The sequence below is a fragment of the Hylobates moloch genome, unplaced genomic scaffold (assembly GCF_009828535.3).
Source record: "Hylobates moloch isolate HMO894 unplaced genomic scaffold, HMol_V3 SCAFFOLD_13, whole genome shotgun sequence".
Taxonomy (NCBI): domain Eukaryota; kingdom Metazoa; phylum Chordata; class Mammalia; order Primates; family Hylobatidae; genus Hylobates; species Hylobates moloch.
The window spans coordinates 97,862,503-97,881,820 of NW_026652288.1; the positions used below are offsets into that span (position 1 = coordinate 97,862,503).

Consider the following 19,318-nt stretch of genomic DNA (forward strand, 5'->3'; position numbering starts at 1 on the left):
AGGTTAGATGATAATAGTTTCTGCTAGGTTTCTGCTATATCTTGCTTTTCTCCTGAAGATTCATTTTAGTACCTTCTTTCCTTCTTAAGAGCACATGCTGCTAAAGCAGGGAAGCCCCCAAAGCCTCCTCTACTTCCCGTTGCTAATTGCTCTGTCCTCTTATCAATGCCAGTAATGAACTCAAAAGTACGGGAGGGCTTTAGCCATATGGAACTTCAGGGAGAGGACTTGACTGTATTCAGGATTCACTTGGACTAAATGACCAAAACCTCATTATCACAGTGTTTTAAGTAGGTGATTATGAGTTATCATCAAAACTGGGACACTTTTGCAAAGGGTCACTGTTAATAATTACACCAAAACAGCAGGTATAAATTGGAGATGTATGGTCATCCTAATTATACAGAGCCTTCAAGAACAGTGTTTAAAATGTGAATTAAAATGATCCAAAACCAGAGCTTAAGTCTTAGTATTTTCATGTGTTTAGGTTTACCTTCTCTTTTATATAATAATCACTTGCTGAGCTCTGGTGATGGGATATACTGTGTATTAGGTACTAGGAAAATACAGATAAAGAAGATACCAATTTTGTTTTTTTCTTCACTCACAGTATTGTAATATTTTAGACCAGCGGGTTTCCAGTCTGGCTCATAGCATACTGGGGATACTAGGGCAATAATGCATTTTATGCTTCCCCCAAATTAAAGTATGTTCTGCCAAAGTATGACGATTTAAATGCCCCTGTAATGGTTTTATTAATTTGTCTATTTATACTTGAGGTTTTCTTTATGATTTGGCATGAAGAAACCATTTATTTTGCTAAGGAAAAGTTTGAAAGCTACTGGTTTGGGACTTAAAAATCTATCTTTAATATTTGGTTATAAAGTTGTAAGGCTACTTTTTAAAGAGGGGAAGAACTAGACTGATTAAAGCTGAAACACATGAAGATGTAAACTGAGTGGGAAACAAATAACTTACCTGAAATATATAAAGGTCTGCTATGTATTAGAGGTTTTGTGATTCTAGAGGGCACAGGTAGGACCAATAAGTGGTACTTACGGGAATACAGGCTTCAGCTGCAGAAAACTTTCTAGCAGTCATAACTTTTCTGCCATGGAAGGGGCTGTCTTGTAAGGTAATGAGTTCCTTGTCATTGGACATGTACAAATGAACTCAGATGGTGGGTAAGCTTCATCTTGAGCGCCACATTAGATGAAATGTCTTCATTAACAATTCACACTTCAAGGATGTTAAACTTCTGTATTGGTGAATGTTGGGTCCTTTGCTACTTCCTTAAAAATATCTAAAGTGTGTGTGTGTGTGTGTGTGTGTGTGTGTATTTGTGTTTTATTTCCCCAGAACATTAGCTGAGTATATTTTTCATGTATTTTATTTTATATTTTTACACAGTGGTCAATAATTGATAAAAATACAGAAGCTACTACAACAGTTCTGTCATCAAGAGAAACTTAAAAGGGATGATGTCCACAGATGTGATTCTGAAACTGATTTGAAACAGCCTGGTTCATTTTTACTCTGTTGCCATTGGTTAATGCTTAACCAGATTTTGTCTCCGTTTCAAAATCTTGAAATAAAAGTGGAACAACTTCCAAAATGACTTAAGAAAAAGGTCCCCAGTTGAAAATGCTTCCAATTGTTTTGCTCTTAAATGTGAAATTGCAAAACTAGCCTCTCTTACATAATTTAAACTAGTGAGAAGCTTGCCTATTTTTCATACCATTTCAAATACTGAGAAATAATTTCTCTAGGCTCTTGGAATTGGAGTTAAATAAAAATTATATTTACAGTATATAATGCATGAAGTTGGATTTCTTTGTTTTTTAAAACTGTATCTCATGGTCCTTGAAGGTTGATAATTTATATCTCTGGTACCACTTTATTTTTTCTGTTATTTATGGATTAAAAATTTTAAATTTAGCAATTTACTTATATTTTGCTTTAGAATAAAGTTGATTTTTAAAAACTTATTTAGAGACAGGGTCTCATTCTATTGCCCAGGCTGGAGTGCAGTGGCATGATTGTGGCTCACTGTAACGTTGAACCCCTGGTCTCAAGTGATCCTTCCACCTCAGCATCCCGAGTAGCTGAAATTACAGAGGCGAGCCACCGTGCCCAGCTGATGTTTTTTAGAAATTATTATTGTTTTTTTTTTCCAGAGACATATCTTGTTATGTTGCCCAGGCTGATCTCGAACTCCAGTCCTCAAGCAATCCAGGGTCTCCTCCCAAAGTGCTAGGATTATATGTGTGAGCCACTGCTCCCAGCTGAGCTTTTCTTAATAGATATTTAAGATTATATGTAATTAGAGAATCAGAGATTAAACTGGAAGCTTTAATTTACAATAACAATAAAATATTAATTCAATAATAGTAATTTAAATTACAGGCCAGGTGTGATGACTTTAATCTCAGCACTTTGGGAGGCCAAGGTGAGAGGACCGCTTGAGCCCAGGAATTCGAGACTAGCCTGGGCAACATAGTGAGACCTTGTCTTTACAAAAAAATTAAAAAATTTGCCAGACATTGTGGCACATCTGTAGTCCCGACTACTTTGGAGAGGCTGAGGTGGGAGAAATACTTGAGTCTAGGAGTTGCAGGCTTCAGTGAGCCGTGATGGTACCACTGCACTACAGCTTGGGCAACAGAGTGAGACCCTGTCTCTAAATAATAATAATGATAATAATAATAAAAATAAACAAATAAATTATAATGTCCAAACTCGATTCAAAAGCTCTAAGCTTATTTATAGTAGTTCTGATATAGGATACAAACAACACAGTTGACAGTTTTGTGAACAATATGATGTTCAAAAGGCTGAAGTATCATCGCTAACTCCCCATCTTGTTGCTATGATTACTCTTAGCAGATTATGTGGCCTGAATAAACATTGCTTCACAGCCACAAGCAATGTTATCAGCTGTAAATAAGTCTTAACATTTATCAATAGTAGACTCATATTCATCAAAGAAAAAATTAAGAATTTCTACTTTTTCAAGTTATAACTAAAATTGCTTTTAAAATCGTCTTTTTTATTGAGATATCAAAATAAATATTCAATAACAGAAAAATACAAACAGAATCATTAAGAAATTAAGATAATTAGAACATCCTGAAGTGGTAGCAAAATTTCATGGCCTGACTAATGGGCATGACAGACTTGTAAATGGATATCTAAAATGGAGTGTTTACATGTTTTAATACAAGTTTGAACAAGCTGTCAGGGAAACACAGCTAAGTGAGCTGCAGTTAACTTGCAGACTTACACAGTTATTGGTAGGTTTAGAAATAGAAGATGCTAGATAACCATTAAAGAGATTGCTAGGTCTCATTAGAGATCATATTGGTGATTTTTCCTATTGTCACTTTTTCCTCCTGGGTGAGGGGCAAAATCTTTATGAATTAGGCACTTAGCATCTCACCTTTACAAATCCAGATTTCCACCTTTAGAAGCAGATTTACTGAACTCAAAGAGGTGCAGGCTATTGTTGCCTGTTTTCTCTTGGCCTTGAACAGAAAAGCAGTCTATTAGAATCAAGGACTTAGAGAAGAAACCTGCCAAAGAGCCCGTTTTTTTGCCAGCACAGCACACTCCACAGACTAGCCATAACATTATGGATCATAAGAAGTTGTGGGAGGAGATTTTGAAGATCATCATTAGTTGCTTATTATTTTAAATCTGCAGAAACTGAGGTCCAGAGAGAGTTCACATTTTCTTGGTTACTTTGCCACGTGGAACAATTGTTATCAAATGTGACCTGGAATGCAAGGTTGGGGCCATTTATCTTCTGTGCTAATTTTCAGTGCCATGTTTGCGAACTTTCTTGGCAGAGAAATTGTTTACTTCTATGCCCAATTCCATTGCCTTTTACCTACCCCTTCTAGTTATAATCTAGCAATCAACAGAGTTATAAGCTTGTTTAGTCAAACTTTCCCACTGCAGATGCTCTTTGGAGACAGACCATTTGGGTTTAAACTCAGCCTCTGATATGTTCTAGCAGCCCTATTACATTGCATAAGTTTCTTTAGCTTCTCTAAATCTCAGTATTTGAATACTCAAATTAGAAGACGTAAATTATTTCCTAAGATTTCTCCTAGCTGGGGCTCTCTATGACCTTTTAGCTCTTAAGTAGTGTGTCCCGACTGTTGTCAACCATGTCTTTTTTTTCCTTGACTGATAGAAACTGTGGCAAACAAAAGGCCACTTAGTCAGTATTTGTTCTGTCCTTAACCTTCTCTCCTGAGAGTCCTGATCTTTCAGTGCTATTGTTTCCCTGTCAGGGTCGATTGTTTCCTTTTCGAGTGCCATTCTGAATCTGAAGTGAAAGTGCAGTGTGGAGGCATGTCACTGTTCTGTCTCACTTCTTTTTTTTTTTTTTTTGGAGATGGAGTCTCATCCTGTCTCCCAGGCTGGAGTGCAGTGGTGCGATCTCGGCTCACTGCAACCTCTGCTTCCCGGGTTCAAGTGATTCTCCTGCCTAAGCCTCCCAAGTAGCTGGGACTACAGGCGTGCACCTCCGTGCCTGGCTAATTTTTGTATTTGTAGTTGAGAAGGGGTTTCAACATGTTGGCCATACTGATCTTGAACTCCTGACCTCAAACGATCTGCCTGCCTCAGCCTCCCAAAGTGCTGGGATTACAGGTCTGAGCCACTGGGCCCGGCCCTGTCTAACTTCTTTATCTGAGACAATGTTTACTTGTCTAGACCTGATGCTTCTCTCCCTTGCTGCTTCGTAGTTCATTTAGATCCTGAAATGCCGCTGAGTTTTTCTTGTCACCTGCAGCATTGCCAAGAACAAGGAGTGCACCATTAGTGTTAATTTATTTTTTTCTAGTACTCTGTGCAAGGCAGATGGGCATTTAATGTGCTGATTCCAACCCTACCTTCCCTCATCTGCACTCCCTGGTCTCATAGGAGTTAAAACATAGTTTTGTAGGAAACCTTAGCTCCTTGAACTTGTGGACTTGTGGGAGAATCATGGAAACATGAGAGTTAGAGGGAATGGTAGTGGATATCTAATATTTAGTGTACAGATAAGAAGGGTCACTGAGGTTCAAAGAGGTTAAGAACGAAAGTCATAGACCCAGTTAGTGACTGAGCTAGATAGAAACTACACCCAAGTCCTCTGCATCTGAGTCTAGTGCCTTTTCCAGTTTTTCCAAATGTCTCTCAGATAGCCTATATAAAGGTTTGGCATTTCTGTAGCGTTGTTCTCTCGTTACCTCTTCTGAGCAATGCCAGCTGTCCAAGCAGAGAGTGGGGCACTTAGCCAGTGCTCGGCCAAAGCTGTCTGTAAGAAGAAGTTGAGTGAATACATTGACATTTTCAGCCCATGGTAGATCCTGCTTTGCCCTTCCAGCTCTATCTGACCTGATGCTTCAGAGGAAGAGTGAATACATTTGCTGTTCAACTAACAATTGTGTGTAATTTTCAGCCTGCCTTATTCTTCAATGCTGTCTTCCCACGCTTCCACCACATGCCACAGCATATCTGCTTCGCAATTACCCTGGTAGGGACTTACACCGTTTGGAAAAGGTTTGCCTAAATACTTATTTACTTGTGCATAATACATCTTGATTGATACCTTGTTAATCTCTGAGATCAACCCAAGAATCCTTCCTTCAAGGGGGAGGATAGAAGAGTCAGGGAAACGGGTGACAGAAAAAGAGAAAAAGAGGACTGTGCTTCCTCACTGATGAGCAAAGAGAGAATTACAGATGATATCAAAACAATGAGGAGAATCACGGATGATATAGAATCTGCTTTACTTGGCGTTGGCTACTAAAGTCAAGATCTTTCATAGACTCATAAAAGCTTGTGAGCAGAGTTGCACTTGTACCATCTAATTCCATCACTACATTTTTTGAGAAGGACGCAAGATTTCAGAGATAATGGAAGTTACACAGTGGGCTCATGGCAGAGCTAAGACTAGAAGCTGGGTCTGAATTCTGAAGATCAGGCATCTTTCCACTAAATACTGAGATGTGAACAATAGTGGAGAGCCGTATAGCCCAGAGGGGGAACCACATTGTAGCAGTTCAGTGGATGATTAGGAAAGCAGCTTTGAAATTCCAGGAAGGTACGGACTTGTGTGTAAAGAGAACTTTTTTTTTTTAAAAAAAAAAACCTTCAAAGTTATAGGAGAGTGTTATTTAAATTTTAACGGCTTGTTTCAATGAAGAAAATGTTGCTAAGGGACATGAATGCTAAACGTTAGTCTGCCATCAGCTACTTCTGATGTTGAAGTCAAATAGTCCCTCAATTCTGTGGTGTTAATGTATGTCCCTTTTCTAATATCATTCATTTATTCAGTGCACACTGACCAAGAGCTAGGCCTTGAGTTAGTTGCCAGGAAGGTATAGGGACTAATACAATGTCATTTAAAGATTAATAGAAATGCTGTAAGTCAATTATTCTCAACCCTTGAATCAGAGTATATACATAAAGATCCCCATATGAGGTTAGTGTGCAGACTGTTTTGATAAACACTACACTAAGTTTATTGTACTGGATGTTAGATAATATGATATAATGGTTGTTTGTTTTTCAGTTTTGGTGATCTATATAAATCTTTTTAGAAGAGTAGCATATTGATTTGGAGGAAAAAAAGGAAAATATGACCAAACACTACTTCTTTCTGTTTTTGTGGATGACAGTGACTTGGCATTCACATGGTATCCTGAGAGAGGCTTAGTAGCTTTGTTAGTATTAATTGTCAGTTTGACTATGGCCCTAAGTTTTCCCACCTATATGGGGTGGGTCCTGGTCATCACATAGCCTTTTGTAGTTATTTGCTTTCTGTTGTGCCTTGATTTTTTTTTGTCTGTTGACTATTGGCTTCATCACTTTGTGGTCCTGTGGCTTATTATGATTAGATTTGAGAGTACAGAATAGAGAAAACATTACGGCAAGTAGAATTCAAGAGCTGGAATGGAAATAATAAGAGCAAGAACTACTGTTAAGTGCTGATTTCCTTTGAATTGTGGTGTTTTCTTTTCTTCTCCAAATAGGGAGGTAGTACAGAGTGAAGACCGGAGATTTGGAGACAAAGATCTGTGTCCCACCTTCAGCTTTGCTATTCGTTAGCTGTATATCCTTGAGAAAGTTATTCAACCTCTTACAGTCTTACTTTCTTGATTTGCTAGATGTGGGTAATGATCCTGCTACCTCATATGACTCTGTGGCCGTTGAAAATTTGCTAGACATATAATAAACCTTCAATAAACACTTGTTTATTATCAGTCTCTGGTCTTCTTAGGACAGCTGGGGGAAAAGACAGAAGAGCAGCAGAGGAGTTGATAGGTGAAACCTCTTAAGTTCTTCTTAATTGCTTGCATTTGACAATTTCTGAAGGAGCAACGCTGAGGAAGCAGCAGTTCCCCAGCTCCCTTCAGCAGTAGGCATCTTGCTTACTAAAGGAGGGCCATTGCTCTTGCTTTCTTGTCTGCTGATGGTGGTTGTGTATTCTCAGAGCCTCTCTGGAAATCTTCCCTTTCACTTCTTGCTTTCATGATGATTATGAGCTTCGAGTGAAACCTGTCTAGAATGAGGGGAAGTAAGAGCAGAGTAAATCTTGGTCCAGCAACACCAGTTCTCACCACTGCTTATCTTTGTGTTTACATGGGTCTCTCTGAGAAGCCAAGAAGCCCCAATGATATGTGCTAGTTCATCCGTTCATTAAACTTGTGAAGTTTCATCAAACTCATTTATCAAAATGAAGGGCTGTAATGAAGATTTTAGAGAAAGAAAGCACTGTAAAATATTAGAGCTGATTGGGACTTTACAGGTATTCATTTTGCAAATGAGTGTCATCTCTTGTTAAAGGTCACGCTTGTATAGCTGAGACTAGAACTGGGGTCACAGGGACTCTATGTCTATACTATTGGATTTATCACTTTCCTTGGATCCATCCTACACGATTTAATTTTTAGTACCTGGAGTTTTCACTCTTGTTATCTTCCTATTCCAGGATAAAAGCTCTAGCTTCTTATCTTTATATAAGACCTTTAAAAGGCAGGACTCATGTTATTTTTTAAAACTTTCCCCTAACTATTCTCCCTGAATCCCTCATTTTGGTACCACTAGTCTGATCCCTATCCTACAGAAATGCCTTGCTTCATACCCAAGCTCACAGTATTATTTCTAGTCTTTGCCCTGGACTCCAGTTTTCTTTTATTTACTCAGCATTCAAAGTCCTGGTTAAGGGCTACCTCTGCCAAGCTTATGCTAGCTTTTCTGATATCCCCCAAGATTTTTCATGTGCTTTCTGTGTTGCTCTCTTTCTCTTTTCACATTTATAAATATTTCTTCCTCAAATAGTCTTTGAGCTCTTTGAGTAAAGAATGAGAATCTGATTCATCTATAGCTCCAGTGCCAGGCAAATAAATTCATTCATTCATTAAATTAACAGACATTTTTATTGAGTACCTATCATGTGGTAGCCCCTGGGATTATAAAATGATAAATATTTCCACTCTCAAGGATTTGTGAATTTAGTTTGGGAAACAGGAAAGCAGATGGGCAGAGCACCATGTGATGAATATGTGACAACAGTATGTAGATGCTGTGGAATTGTACTATAAGGATATATAACTTGAACTGTAGGATATAGTGCAAGATTTGCCTTCAAGGACTAGTAGAAAGTAATGCTTATGATCTAAATTGATGCATAGTACGTTGGAAGTCATCTTTAGACAAGAAGTAGCTTGGTTAAGAGAGAGCAGAGATCAAACCTAGGAAAAAACAGTGAATTTCTGTCAGAAAAGTACTGCAAAATGACCTTAGAATAAATAGAAAACTACTACTACTATCATAGAAGTTACTGGCAATATGATTAATGTCTGTTAAAAGAAAATGTATTTAGATGACTTTGTGCTGAGTTTGGATAACCTTTAAAAAACCAGATAATTCCAATGTAGTTGTTAAATAACCTAGACAGTAGAGGAGCTTGGAGAAAACTCCCCTATCAAAACCTAATCATGATAAGTAAAACAAGCAGAAAAAAATGATATAAAATGATATTTATTATGATTATATATACACAAATTATAAATAAAATAGCCTAGTTAATTCATTAATATATCAAAACAAGTATAACAAAAGATTTATTCTAGGCATGCAAAGATGGTTCAATATCTAGACTTTATCAACATATTTCATTACATCATCAAATTAAGGGAGGGAAAAAGAGTTGAATGTATCAGTGATTGCTAAAGAGGGCACTGCAGCTGTGACTAGATAGGATTTTATTCCACAAATGCAAAGATAGTTCAATATCTGGAAATCTATCAGCATGCTTCATTACATCACCACATTAAGGGCAGAAAAAAGAGATGATTGTATCAGTGAATGCTATAGCAATTCTAGAAAGATATGAGTAACTAAGAAAGGGTAACATTCATTCATTCACCCATTTCTGTGTAACATACTTGTGTAAGGGCTTCTTGCCTAGGCATTGTGCCGGTATAGTGAGAATATTTGGAGTTTCCAACTTGTTGGGACATGTAGGCAGGTAAATAAATGGCTTTCTTGTGGATTGTTATAAGTATGCAGAAAGTACTAAAGAGCCCAGAAAAAGGAATTAAGCTAGTCTTCTTTGGAGGAGTTAGGGACATGTTCACAGAGTTAGAGACATTTGAGTTGAGACAATGTAAAAAGATAGGGCTTGGTAGAAAGTGAAGAGAGGTAAACGGCATTGTCGATGTGAACACAGCATGAGCAAGGGTTCAGAATCATGAAAACTTATTATAGATCCTGGGAATGGTGTCACTGGGTCACTGCTGACATGCAGAAGAATGGTAAGAGAAGATACTGAGAAGGTCATCTGCAAACAAATGATTGATCAGAAGATGGGCCTCTCAGGAGGAGCAGCTGGAGGTGCTTCTTCATGGAGGGCAGTGTGCGGGTAATTTATGATGCTGGGGATAGTTGAAATGACTGTGGAGCCAATGATTTGCATATTGATGCTTAAATTTTATTTATACTTTCCCAGAAATTGCCTATTTCTTTATATCTATGCTATATCTGAAAAGCCAAGATGATACAGTCAGTGAGTAACTTGGGATTGCTATGAAAAATGTGAATCTTTGCTTAAGAAACTACTGCATCCTGTATTAACCAATTTTTAAACCTTTTATTATAAAATGATGTTAGATTTATAGAGACCTTCCAAGGATAGTATTAAGCCATTTTAAAAATTATAATTAACATTTATACTACAAATGTGCATAATGCATTAAACGTTTCAAACCTTTACTTGATCCCTTTTATTTCGCACTTATATTCACTTTAGTCATACTGAAAGCAAACCAGTCACTTTTATCACTTTTATCCCAATTTAGTAGAAGACCAAGCCTCAATTAAAAGCAAAAGCAAAACCAAAATTGGCATTTCTCAGCCATGTGAGATAGGTTTGGTTTTGGTATTTAGAAAAAAAAATCATCTCAAGTTATTCCAAATGTGCAGCTAAATTTAAAAACCATGAGTAAAACAGACATTCATTGGTTGTTTTTCTATATTGGTTTTGTGCTAGGCCTTAATGGTAGTTTATAAATGTGTAAAATATGGTCCTTACCCTTTTAAGGAACTCAGAGTTTAGCAAGTATATGTGTGTCTTTGTGTGTGTGTATATATATACATGTATGTATGTGTGTGTATATATGAATATGCAAAAGGTACAGGGGGAAAAAAAAAGAAAAGAAAGGCCCTGTAACCAGAGTGAAAAGCCAGTACCATCACTGGCTTCAATAGCATGTGTCCTGATTCCCAGTTTAGAGTCTTTGTCATTGATTCATGTTATCCTCGTCTTTTAAGAAAACTGTACTTTAAGCTGTTCTTCCAAGCAAGATGGTCATAAAATTGCCATTGACTTTCTGTAAGAATAGAGGCATCTTTTTTTTTCTCACTTTGCATAGCATTTTATACTATAAAAAGTACTTTAATATCATTTCATTGGTGGCCATAAAAATTCCGAGAGTTAAGGAAGACAGAGGTTTATATGTTTGTTTGTTTGTGTTTTGAGAGAAGGTCTCCCTCTGTTGCCCAAGCTGGAGTGCAGTGGTGCAATCACAGCTTACTGCAGCATCAATCTCCCAGGCTCAAGTGATCCTCCAACCTCAGCCTCTTGAGTAGCTGGGACAACAGGTGTGCACCATTATATCCTACTAATTTTTAAATTTTTTTGTAGAGACCGAGTCTCATTCTATTGACCAGGCTGGTCTTGAACTCCTGGCCTCAAGTGATCCTTCTGCCTTGGCCTCCAAAGTGCTCGTATTAGAGGTGTGAGCCTTTGTGCTTGGCTGAGTCCTCTGAAAATGAAACTATCTGAGGCTCTAGAGGAGATGCCGTTCAAAATCATGCCACTTGTTGGTGGTGTGGACTGGTGTTTATATCCAGGCAACACTGTTTCCCAGCTTTCCCCTCCACCCTGTCTCTCTATTACTATGCCATGTACTGAGGCCTTTGATTTCTGTGTTCTGATGCTCTTTGTCTTTACAGACATCTGGAGGTAATCATGTAGCCCTCTTAATTAATTCAGTTCAATTAATAAATTAGTAGGTGGCTTTTGGGCTGGGGGTGGGTACAGGGTGCCTTCCGGGCGTCCCTGTGCTAGAGAGCTCTTGCAATCAGGCTTGGAGAGCCCTCCTCGGCAGCAGCCTCTGAGTCTCATCCCCAGCAGGCAGGCTGACTGGAGAGGTGATTGGCTTACCCTGACAGAGGAGACATTTCCTTTCTTCAAATAGTGTGTGCAATGTGATCAGAGCAGCATCTGGGCTGGGCTGATTGTTCCCCTCCTAGTTTAAGTAAGCTTTTCATGAAGGTCCAACATGGTATTAGCTCAACATACATGTTGATGGGCATTTCTTTGTTGTGCAGGGCTGACCTTTGCATTACATGTGTTGAATATTCTATCCTCTGGCCCTAAATTTTAATAATTGTCCCAGATGTTGTGGCAACCAATATGCCCCTCTTCCCCTTTTCCACATACCACTTGGTGGGGACCAGAGCCGCTCCTGCAGATGGATCATTTAAAAGTGTCCTGCCAGGTATCTGTTAAAACCCTGTTTCCAAAATAAACTTTCAGTGGTTCCTTAATGCCTGAAGAGTAAATTTAAACTCAACTGTGGCTGCTGAGCTGTCTGTGCTTTGGTTTCAACCCACCTTTTAGTTCTTTTGCTTGCTGCTTTCTGTTATTCCCCCTCCAAGCACACTAAACGTAAACGCTGTGTACTTTTCTGCCTATATAATTTTGTTAACATTTTTCAGGCTCAACCCTACTTAGCACTCAAACCCAGTCTGTATATCACCTCATCAATAAAATCTTGTTAATTCTTCCCCCACCAAGAAGTGAGCCTATCTTTTTCTGCATCTCACCAACACTTGTTCTTAACCTCACTTAGGTAACTTAGCACTTCATTTAGGCATAACCATTTAATTGGTGAGATAATTAATTTAATAGATTATTAATAAAATTCAAGCTTTTTTCCATCCTCCTACCATAAAAACTCCTTCAAGTTAGGAACCATTTCTTACTCATATCTATTTCCCAAGGGTGGCCAGGCACTAAAATAGGTAACTATTGGAAGGGAGAGATTCAAGTTTGAGTGAGTGTTCTCTTCCTGCTCCTCCTCTTTCTCTTTCATTCTCCTTTTCCTCTCCTTCCTCCTCTTCCTCCTCCTCTTTCTACTCATGATTCCTCTGCCTCTTCATTTTTCCTTCTTCCATTTTCTTGCATCCTTCTTTCCAGAGAACTTTATCAAGATTCATTTAGTATGGATTAACATGAAATAGCAATGAAATGAGGAGTATTGTCTTCGTTTTCATGCTTCTATAAAAACAGTGTTTGTTTCTTTTTCATTGCAGATTCCAACAATGTCTCATCCATCTTGGCTGCCACCCAAAAGCACTGGTGAGCCCCTCGGCCATGTGCCTGCACGGATGGAGACCACCCATTCCTTTGGGAACCCCAGCATTTCAGTGTCTACACAACAGCCACCCAAAAAGTTTGCCCCAGTAGTTGCTCCAAAACCTAAGTACAATCCATACAAACAACCTGGAGGTGAGGGTAAGTGCTGGGATTTCAGAGTTGGTTACTTGGAGTAGGAAAATTCAATGTTATATAGGTGATTTGTAGTACAAAGTTATGTCAGAAAAACGTAGTTTGTGAATTCACAGTGTGGTTGTCATAGGCTACTAAAAGTAAAGGAGCCCCCGGAAATAGTCTAGACTAACCCCCTCTTTTAGGAAAAAGATTTTTTATGGGTTATATGGCTATGGTTACATAGTGAAATAGGGTTAGAGCTCAAATAGAAATCTGGCCTCTTTGGTCATAGCTCAATGCCTTTCTACTGCATTATCTTCCACCTCCAGCTCATTCTCCTCTAGGATTTTAGCTACCAGACAGTCGTCCCTCCCTTTTGCCGTTGGACAAATGTCCACAAATGCTGCCAAGCAGTAGTCCAATCAGAAACTTATACAAAGTGAACCTAATAAAGTGCATGGAATTGTTTACCTCCTCTGGCTGTTTTTCTTCCCTTAGGCTGCTGAAGGATAAAGTTATCTAGAGTGTTCTGTGAGATCTGCATTTGTTGAATCTCCCAGACAAATTCGAGTGAAGCCTAGTTTCAGGGGTTTTAATAACAATGCATTCAGTTTACATCAAGTAGAGTTTGAAGATCTGTGTGAGCTCCAGCTCTCATGTGTATGTATACACTCACACACGAAGCCTCAGAGGCAGTATAAATGGTGCCATACTCTTTGGTTGAAAAGGTTCCGTATTTTCACCAATGAATGTTAGCAGCTTATTCAAACTCAAGAAACAATAACTTAAAATTAAAAAAAACTGAAGAATATTAGACTTCTAGGAGCTGAGAGAGAAGAGACAGTGAAAGGAGATTTAACTCCCTTTGTTTTCTGTCCCTGTCCCACCATTAAAAAGCTTATTAATATCTTACCCACCCCATGATGTTTCCAGTTGCTTCTTGGATGACATTAATGTTTGTTTTGTCAATATTGCACGCAAGTGTTTCACACTCTGTGATACAGTCCAGTCCTCCTCTTTTCTTTCCTGTCCTCTCCTGCACCCAGGAAACACTTTACTAGTCTGTTAGTATTTTGGGTCTGATGCCAGAAGCCTAGTTCAGATGTCTAGCTTGTGTAAGGTGAACACCTAGGCTGGGTGGTAGAGAGGATCAGGCTTCAGCATGCATGGCTAAGCTGCAGCTGTGGATCTTTGGGTATCCTTTTCCTCAGAAAATGCAAGAACGAAACCCTCAGAAAGCTGCTCTTGAAGGACAATAAATGAAGCCTTTGGTGCTGTACTAATCTCTATAGCACTCCATGATGTTTTATTGCCTTAGAAAGAGACCGCATCTTTGCAGTTAATCAAGCACTTAGTGGAACTGGCTTTCTTTGACTTATCCTTCTTTAGTGATTTCAGGGCTTAGGAATGGGATGAATGGGATCTGGAAGAGGATCTCTCTTCATAGGGACAGGAGGAGCCATATGTTGGCTTCCTCATTTATGGTTTTTTTTTTGAGATGGAGTTTTACTCTTGTTGCCCAGGCTGGAGTGCAATGGCCTGATCTCGGCTCACTGCAACCTCTGCCTCCCGGGTTCAAGTGATTCTCAGTCTCAGCCTCCCGTGTAGCTGGATTACAGGCATGCACTACCATGGTTGGCTAATTTTGTATTTTTAGTAGAGATGGCATTTCTCCACATTGGTCAGGCTGGTCTTGAACTCCTAACCTCAGGTTATCTGCCAGCCTCAGCCTCCCAAAGGGCTGGGATTACAGGTGTGAGCCACCGCACCTGGGCCTCGTTTATGTTTTCAGTGTTTCCCTTTGTCGGCTTACTAGGGGCATTGTTATTTTGTCTCTTAACTTTTGGGGAAACCTTCAGTGGACCTCCCTCTAATCTGAACAGAATACAGACATGGCCAGTTATAGAGCAGAAAGCAAAGGTGTGAGGAAGTCTTTGTAGGTATGAGAGTTCTTATAGGCCTGAGCATTATGGTGAGGGCAGGTCCTATATTAAGTGGGCTAATAAATGGCATATATGAGATAGGGAGAAGAGAAGCATATAATGGCCTCCCTTTAGACTCCTTTATTGTGAAGTTGACATGCCTTCCCTGTACTATGTGTGGTTCACCCACTGTCTTATTCTCTAGGCACAGTGAAGTGATTTGTTTGTGTGCTCTGCAGCGCAGTCCTTGGTCCCCTCTCAACATGCTACCCCACACGTTTTTGTTACCTGAAAATTCTATTTGTATCACTTTCTCCAAAATATGTAGGTGCGGCCTAGATCAGAATTAATCGCTCCCTTCCCCGAGTTTCCACATCTTATTCTTTGACTTATCCAAATTTCTACTACTTTTGTTATTGCTCCTGCTTACATTTTGTCCCATATTGAACATTTAGTATATGCCAGGCTCTATGCTTTCTCGTTATTATTTTATTGCCTTCTTATGTAACCCTACAAAATGTTTTTTTTTTCTTATAAAGAAATGGAAGCTTAAAGGAGGTGATATTCTCTGTGATTTGTTTGGAGTATGTTTCTGAACTAAGGCTGCTGTCCATAGCCAGCATTCAATACTGCCTGTCCTTCTATTCACAGCACATGTGGCACCAAGCCCCATATTACAGTGATACGTCCCTGCGTCCCTTATAAGAATATATATAAGCTTTGCTTCCTCATTGAAGCAACAAGACATGGTTTCTCACTCGTCCTTATGTTCCTCATAGCTCATATTATGCTACTGTGTTTTTAGTAGGAATGGTTGCATATGGTCAAATGTATGTCTGTGTGTTCTTATGTATGCATATATATTTGGATGGCTGGCGAATGGCTGGCTGGGTGAGTGCACTGCTCAGTAATGCTTCTCCAAAGCAGTTTGGAATATGGTATAACTCAGTCTTTTGTTTTCTGAAATTTTGGTTCTCTCTTGCATTTCTGCCAATTCTCACTCTTTTTCTCTCTCCCCCTCTCTCTAAATATAATAACCTTTACCTTTTCTGAATATGCAAGAGAAGAAATTTTCCTTTAATATGTAAGTTAAAGACAAATCTTGGGAACAGTTTATGGACATTCAGACATTTTAAAATAGAAGCTACATTTCTGCATCTGCTGTATGAAACAAAGATGTATCCATGTATTTGTTGGAAGTAGATTTGCTTTTCTTTATATTTAATTTAAATGTTATCAGTGCATTCTGTTACTCTGAACATTTTTGTAACTTATGTCTATTGTGTTTAAGTGTTTACACATTTTAAAAATTTATAACCATTCCTTTTCTTTTCTTTTTTTCATTTAGAATGTTCTATACTCTTAGTAAAATTCCCAAGTTAGTAGGTAGCACAGGTTTTATTTCCAGGATGCATTGGTGATACCAGCTTACACTCTGTATTGCCTCAGCTCATGTTGTTTTTTGCTTTTAGCATGTACTTGTCCCCCAGTTTCCTGCTTCTACAGTCTTTTAATTCATTGCTTAAAAGTTGACCTCCACGAAGGTCAACCACAAATGCAGAAAGTTAGAACTAATAGAAATCACGCAATCCATCTTGTTCTGATGTAGATGTGAAAACTGCAGTCTAGAGAGTGTAAGTTATTTGTTCAGAGAAGCACAGCCTGCTCCGAGCCGAGTTGGCACTCAAGTCTTTTCCCTCTAACTCTAGAGTTACCCAAACCTTGTACTATATTCTAATGGCAAACTGTTCTCTACTACCCCATACCCTCATGCATTGCATACAATTCTTATGACAATGTGTTTTTTAATAGATTTGCTCGTATATGCACCTGTCTTCTCTAGCGGAGTCTGAACTTTGAGAGTCAGGGGCTGCCTGACTCATGCCTTTTCCCTCAACGGCACCTAGCAGGATACCTGACACATACTAGGAACTCAGTAGTGTTTGCAGAATTGAATTAATTGATAAAGCACAGTAATATAAACCTACTTCTCCAGACACATGTTCTAGGTTCTCAGCTACTTATTAGACACTGTGGTTCTGCAGTTTGAACCCATGTCTTTGCATTACTTTTCCTTCCTATGCCCATTCTTTGAACTTACATTTCTCACCTTGGTGTTACGTCTGTAATCTCTGGAGTTTGCTTTCCCATGTTTTAATTCTGACTGTGAAAGTAGAAAAATACCCATATGTTTTCCACATCAACTTATCTTTCTGGGGTACCATATTTATAATTTTCTTTTATAAGATATTCTGCTAATAACCATTTTCTAAAGGACTTTGGCACACTGAAAAGTGGGACATGCTTTTTTTCTCAGTTAGTAGCTCTTTAGATCTCAGGGTCCTTTTATTTTACTTCCATTGTTCTCATTTCTTTTCACTGATTTTGTAACAACTTGTGTTTTCATAGCTAACTTAGAATACCCCTACAGTTCCAAATGCTTTCTCTGTGTTCAATACTTTGTGCTTACGAACTCATATATATTTTTAAATTAAATTTTGTCTTCTTAGAGAATTTTTTTTAGTTCAATAGCTTTTGGGGAACAGGTGGTTTTTGCTTACATGGAGAAGTTCTGTTGTGGTGATTTCTGAGATTTTGGTGTGCCCGTTGCCCGAGCAGTGTACGTTGTAATCTTTTATCCCTCACATCCTTCCCATCCTTCATCCTGAGTCCCCAAAGTCCGTTATATCATTCTTATGCCTTTGCATCCTCGTAGCTTAGCTCCCACTTATAAGTGAGAACATACTATATTTGATTTTCCATTCCTGAGTTACGTTTAGAATAATGGTCTCCAACTCTATCCAAGTTGCTGCAAATGCCATTATTTCACTCCGTTTTATGGCTGAGTAGTATCCCATAGTGCATATATACCACAATGTTTTATCCATTTGTTGGCTGATGGGTATTTAGAAGTTATACAGACAATAATCATATGAAAAAATGCTCAACTCACTGTCCGGGAAATGCAAATTAAAACCACATTGAGATACCACCTTACTCCTGCAATCATAGCCATAATTAAAAAAATAATAAATGTTGGCATAGATATGGTGAAAAGGGGACACTTTTACACTGTTGGTGGGAATGTAAACTAGTACAACTGCTATGAAAAACAATACGGAGATTCACTAAAGAACGAAAGTAGACATGCCATTTGATACAGCAATCCCACTACTGGGTATCTACCCAATGGAAAAGAAATCTTTACATGAAAAAGATACCTGTGCACACATGTTTATAGCAGCACAATTCTTAAAGATTTTATAGTGTTAACTATTTCATTTTTTGTGAAATTATTTTGGTATGTATTTATGATGTTGTTCCATCGCTTTCTATTCTGTTTAACTGATGACAATAAGATAAGATAATGCAATTTTTCTTCTGGTCTTTAAAATACTAGCCTTTAGTGTTGTTTATCCTATAATCTGGGTTTTCACTCTGCTCCAAATCAAAAAATAAAAAGATACAACAAACAACAACCACCTCACCCCAAAAAATAAAAAAACAGCAGCAATTAAACTCAGTCTTAGACTTTGATGGCAGAACAGTATAGTTCATTTTCTGTTTTTGGTAAATAGCAAAGCAAATGAACTTTCCTACTGCACTAATGTACTTTCTTTTAGATGGTTTTTGAAATTATCTTACTAATACACTCTGGGGATTAGTATTAGGTTGCCTTTAATGGCAAAAACCACGATTACTTTTGTACCAACTTAATAACTCTCTCTCTCTCTCTAATTTGGCTGAATGAAATTTGATAATACTTCTTATCCATCATTAAATTAGATAATCATTTGGAAAGATTTGTAAAGTTCACAGGTTTATGAAGCTGAAGTTGTCTTGTGGCCTAGAATTCACTTTCTTTAATTTCTGAAATTCTTTTTAAAAAACATTTTTATGTTAGATTTTGGAAAAAACAAATTGGCATGACATGCCAATTCTCACTCTTTTTCTTTCTCCCTCTCTCTCTCTAAATATAATAACCTTTACCTTTTCTGAATATACAAGAGAAGACATTTTCCTTTAATATATAAATTAAAGACAAATATTGGGAACGGTTTGTGGCCATTCACACTTTGGGTCTGCATTAGGTACCAATTCAACGTGATCATTTTGGTGGAATCCTTCTGTATTGGTATACTCTTTTATAGTTTATTTAGCACTTGCATGTTCGTTATCTTTTCATTTCACTAGAAAATTCTTACTGTCACTCTCTGAGGTAGGTAGAACAGATGTTATTGTCATTTTGATGATTTGTAAGTAATAGAAGTGGAAGAGCTTATTAAAGAATCATGTAGCTAGTAAAAGAGTAGAGGGAGACCCTCACACCTAGGGCTCT

At 38.2% G+C, this 19,318-nt stretch overlaps 1 protein-coding gene across 2 annotated transcripts in view; it reads left to right on the forward strand.

Moving 5' to 3' along the window:
- The window catches only part of LPP (LIM domain containing preferred translocation partner in lipoma), a 722,568-nt gene that overhangs the window by 236,120 nt on the left and 467,130 nt on the right, over positions 1 to 19,318 (forward strand). For both annotated transcript variants that reach the window (XM_032171893.2, XM_032171894.2), the window contains exon 4: positions 12,880 to 13,081. In XM_032171893.2, coding sequence (XP_032027784.1) covers positions 12,889 to 13,081 — 193 coding nt within the window. In that variant the 5' untranslated portion in view covers positions 12,880 to 12,888. The remainder of the gene's footprint in view (positions 1 to 12,879; positions 13,082 to 19,318) is intronic.